Source organism: Anneissia japonica, unplaced genomic scaffold (assembly GCF_011630105.1).
Source record: "Anneissia japonica isolate Jap-2015-1 unplaced genomic scaffold, ASM1163010v1 scaffold694_len1028156_cov167, whole genome shotgun sequence".
NCBI lineage: Eukaryota > Metazoa > Echinodermata > Crinoidea > Comatulida > Comatulidae > Anneissia > Anneissia japonica.
Window position 1 is genome coordinate 43,781 of NW_022727885.1, and position 4,464 is coordinate 48,244.

Consider the following 4,464-nt stretch of genomic DNA (forward strand, 5'->3'; position numbering starts at 1 on the left):
CTTGGAAAGACGTCTTTCCAAGATACATTATCTTGAAATTCCGTCATTCCAAGCTAAATTATCTTGGAATTCCGTCTTTCCAAGATAAATTATCTCGTAAATCCGTCTTTCCGAGATAATTTATCTCGGAAAGACGTCTTAATAAGTATTTAGTCCATGTTTCCATGATAATTATCTTGGAAACTCGGAAACGCGGAAGGTCACTTTAAGCTTCCGTAGTTTATGTTATGCAAATTGTTAACAAATATCACAATGCAGTTGTACAAAACAGAACCCCGTGTTTTATGTTATAATAAAGAGCAATCAGACCATAAACGTTTCAATGAGATATTTTATTAGTCGAGTTCAATTGAGTATTTTTCGCATCATACAACTCACCTCGGTCAACAAAATGGAGATCAGCACCCGTGAAGAACTGTTCGAAGAAGTTGCCAATAATATACTTATGTTGAAAACAGACTGCAGATTGTTTCAAATATCTATGGCTAGAGTTATTCAGAAACTACTTAACCGTGTGCGCAGAGAATGGTGGTCTAATCAGCTATTTATAGTTGGGAGTGTGCCTGAAGGGCTACCATTCCCATTCTGTAGTGATTTGGACTTTATGGTAATTAAACGAAATTTTCCAGTTGTGTTTTGGCAATCTAAATTAAAATTGGAGCGGCAATCCAGAAGTTCTGTAATGGCTGAGCAAAATATAAATGAACCAGCATATGTGAGGCTTAGAGTAGCTGACAAATTATGTCTAAATGAGGATATTAGACGTAGCATTGATGGCGATGGGTATCTAAGGAATAAAAGTTTCATCAATAATTTGCATAGAGACGAGTCTATGCCAGTGATATGGAATCGTAGGGTACATGGCCCTTCACTAGCGGGATTATTGTTTATGGGACCTGTGAATCATGAATTAGCAGTAAAGGTAGACATGGTGTATAGTTTGAAATGCAGACAATGGCCTCCTTTCACTAGTAATTTCTTTAATAGAAGCAGGCTGAACGGCTGGCCATCAAAGGAGTTGCTAGTCAAACTAGAAGGTCTAAAGTGTCTTGTAGTCCCCATTGGACACCCAAATAGCGAGTCAAAAGAGATTGAATGGAGGTTGTCATTTTCCGTAGCTGAGAGAGAACTTATTCATAATATGTATGAACCATACGGTCAATGCATGGTTGCTCTGAAGATAGTGAAAGAAATGTACATCGTTTACAATGATACTGAAGAACCAACGCCATTCTGCACATATTTTTTAAAGACAGCTTGCTTGTGGATGTGTGAAACTTTACCGAATGAAGAATACAGTACTATGAATTTTATTAGAAGTGTACTGGATTGGCTTATAGACAGATATCAAGAAAGACACCTGCCCCATTATTTCATTCCAAAACAAAATCTGATTGGTCATTTATCTGGTCGATGTTGTGATGACGTCATTGCAAAGTTGACATCAGTTAGAACTAATTTTTGGGAAATCCTAGAGTCAAGTACTGATAAGTTTAGTGGTGAAGCTGATTTGGAAGGCCTAAATTGGTTTATTATTAATAATAGGCCTACATCCAAGAAAATGGATAAAGAAGAAGAAGCCATATTCAAAGAACCGCAGGAGTTTAATTATATCTTGAATAAGAGCTTTACAGAGAATTATGAACATTTTATTTCCTGGCTACATCATAATATAATTCTCTTGGATCATAAAGTAATTGCGATTTTATTAGAATCAGACTTTGAAAATTTTATAATTGATGAATTTATCCAGACCTGTGATCACCCGTCTGAAATTCTGAGATTTCCAGAAGAAATCATAATGCCAGTTGTAGAAGGTATTGAGGAGATAGTGGTGAAGGATTATGTAGAAATGATTAAGACGATTTTGTATAGAAAGTTAGGTGATCTGTATACTTACTTATTAATTTACTTGCGAAGAATATGTCCTTATAAAGACCTGGCTCATTATCGAAGTAAAATATTGCATTACTACGCATTAGGAGCAGAAATGGTGTTTCTTAACAAATGGAGTGACGAGGGTATAGGTGGTAAAGCTCTTGTAGTAAAATACCATTATTTAATGGGGAATAATGAGGCATTAAAAGAGACATTAATGAAGTGTAAACCTGTATTTATGAAAATTGCAGAAAATGAAGATGTGATGAATAGGCTAGTTGGTATTGAGTTAACTGCAAACTCACTTGTAATGAGGAGGGCGTGGGCTGATGATAAATACATTCTGCAACTTGCCCAGAGCTCTTATGGAGGGAGCGTTACAATTCATCCAGTTGTACTTGTCTTTTATATAATGGCCAGAGTATCTCTGAAAGAGGGAGATCGGGAAAATGCATCTGCAATTTTGAAGAACATAGAGGTATGTTTGAGAATTCACGATACAGACAAACGTGAGGTCGCAAAATCATTGATTGAATTTATAGAAATTGAAATATTTGAAGTAACACGAATGCTAGGCCTATACCGTTGGAGTACATTAAAATCATTAAACAGGCCCGCCTTGGTCCATATGCTAAATCAACCAACATAATGATTTAAGAAAACACAAAATGTTATAGTTATAATCTTTCTATTATTTTTAATAAATATATTCCGTTGGCTTTTCGTAATCTTCATGTTACAGCTGAAATCGGTTAGTTAACCACATCAAGTGATAATAATGGATTCCATGATTTTTTTAAATGTTAAAGCAATGGAAATATTAGTAAGTTGTTTATTAATGCGATGGTTTGTGTCCGCGGTTTTGTAGGCTTTCTCTCACATGGCCTAGTAAACGGTTTTGGAAGCTTTCTCTCCTATGGCCTAGTAAGCAACTTGAGGCATGATTCGTGAGACTGATGGTGGTAGGCCATACTTAAATCCTTAACAGATAAATTTAGTTTAATGTTTTAATACGTCTATGGGTTTCATTGTGTAGACATATAGTCTCTTAGTTTGTGCAAACAAAATATATATAATCTCTTCATATTATTAAAGAATTTAAATAATAATGTAGGGAATTTTAAGCAATGTATTAAACAAGAATTATTAAATAAGTATTGTACTAAACATCATCTTTGTTATTGTTATTAAGGATTATAATTTGATTTTATGTTAAGTATTATTTCTTGTTCTGTTCTATTTATTTTGGGTTTATGTTTAAAGCTCTGAGCTTATTTTGCCAGGCCATTTCCAATTCATTTATTTGATTTGATATTGCAACTTGTTCTCATCGTATTGTTTTATATTGTTTTAAAATTGGAATAAATTCGTAGATTTATTGATTTTCCCTTAGGCTTCCCTGCGAAGAACACATAGTCCTAAACAAATTACAAGTCTTATTAACGCCGCCTACTGTTACTTAGATTGGGTGCCGTGCGAAGGCTATAACCAAAACGCATTAAATTGAATGAGCAGAGCTCTGAGAATCGTTCCACCGAGTTCTGTCTTCCAGTGTATTTCTTTTTCCATTCACTGTGTTTCGGCACGTCAATGAAGTTTTTCATCCATAAATAACTTCATTATATATCTGGTTCATTCGTACTTAATAGCAAGTTTGAATGATTACTTCTAATTGATTTTTAAGAACAGGCTTATTGACATAATGCAGTGGTACTTGGTATCATGTCACTTAAAAACACATATGTGTAAACCACAAATTACTTTTATCGAACTACGTCATATTGATGTGTGGCCTAATAAATCATATTGACGAGAATTCTAAGGAAATAAGCCCTCGAATGCTATCTTATTTCAACACATTTAATCGGCAAGAGTGAAATATGACATTGATCAGTTCTATTAGTAAATTTCATTTTCATTCAGACCATGTAAATTATTAGATTATCACCCAAACACTCTCATTAAGAATAAGAATAATGCGGGTGAGCACCTTTTATTCTTAAACTCCAGCTAAACGTTAATCGTAAAAAGGCAAAATGTAGTCTCGTGTTTATAGTAGTAAGTTTAGAGGTAAAGGTAGGAGAATAACTCATAACTCGTAGCGTCATTGTGCTGAATTTGCGTATGGGCGTGGTCGGTGACTACCTAAAGGGGACAGGGGCTGAAATAAACCACATCCATCGAAGTAATCCCTACGCTTCCGAATGTATTCTTTAAAGTGCACATGAGCCAGATGTGTACACTGGACCTCCATTTGTTTTTAAGTCCCCTTATCCAAGAAGACTTAGTTTTACCAACTGAAACTGGACGAGGAGCAACTCGAATCAGCGATGATGTTAAGGCTGTAGTTAGCGGCGGCCCTTACCGCTTGGACACTCGACTCGCCAATGGTAGGTACCCTTCATACTAATCCACAACACATTATGTTGTAGATGACCAGTTCCTTTCCAAGCCGCCTTTTAACTTTCCCGGTATTTCAACCAGGTACTCAGTAATATTATCTATTAGTAAGCATGCTCTAACAATTCCTCAATCTCAATAATAGGCTAATGTAAACAATATAATCCAAGTAAAGTTGAACACGTG

At 35.3% G+C, this 4,464-nt stretch overlaps 1 protein-coding gene across 1 annotated transcript; it reads left to right on the forward strand.

Moving 5' to 3' along the window:
• Nucleotides 1-292: 292 nt before the first annotated feature.
• Nucleotides 293-3,416, forward strand: LOC117113830. The gene has a single exon (XM_033257275.1). The coding sequence runs from the start codon at nt 323-325 to the stop codon at nt 2,525-2,527; it is 2,205 nt and encodes a 734-aa protein (XP_033113166.1). The 5' UTR covers nt 293-322; the 3' UTR covers nt 2,528-3,416.
• The last annotated feature ends 1,048 nt before the right edge of the window (nt 3,417-4,464 follow it).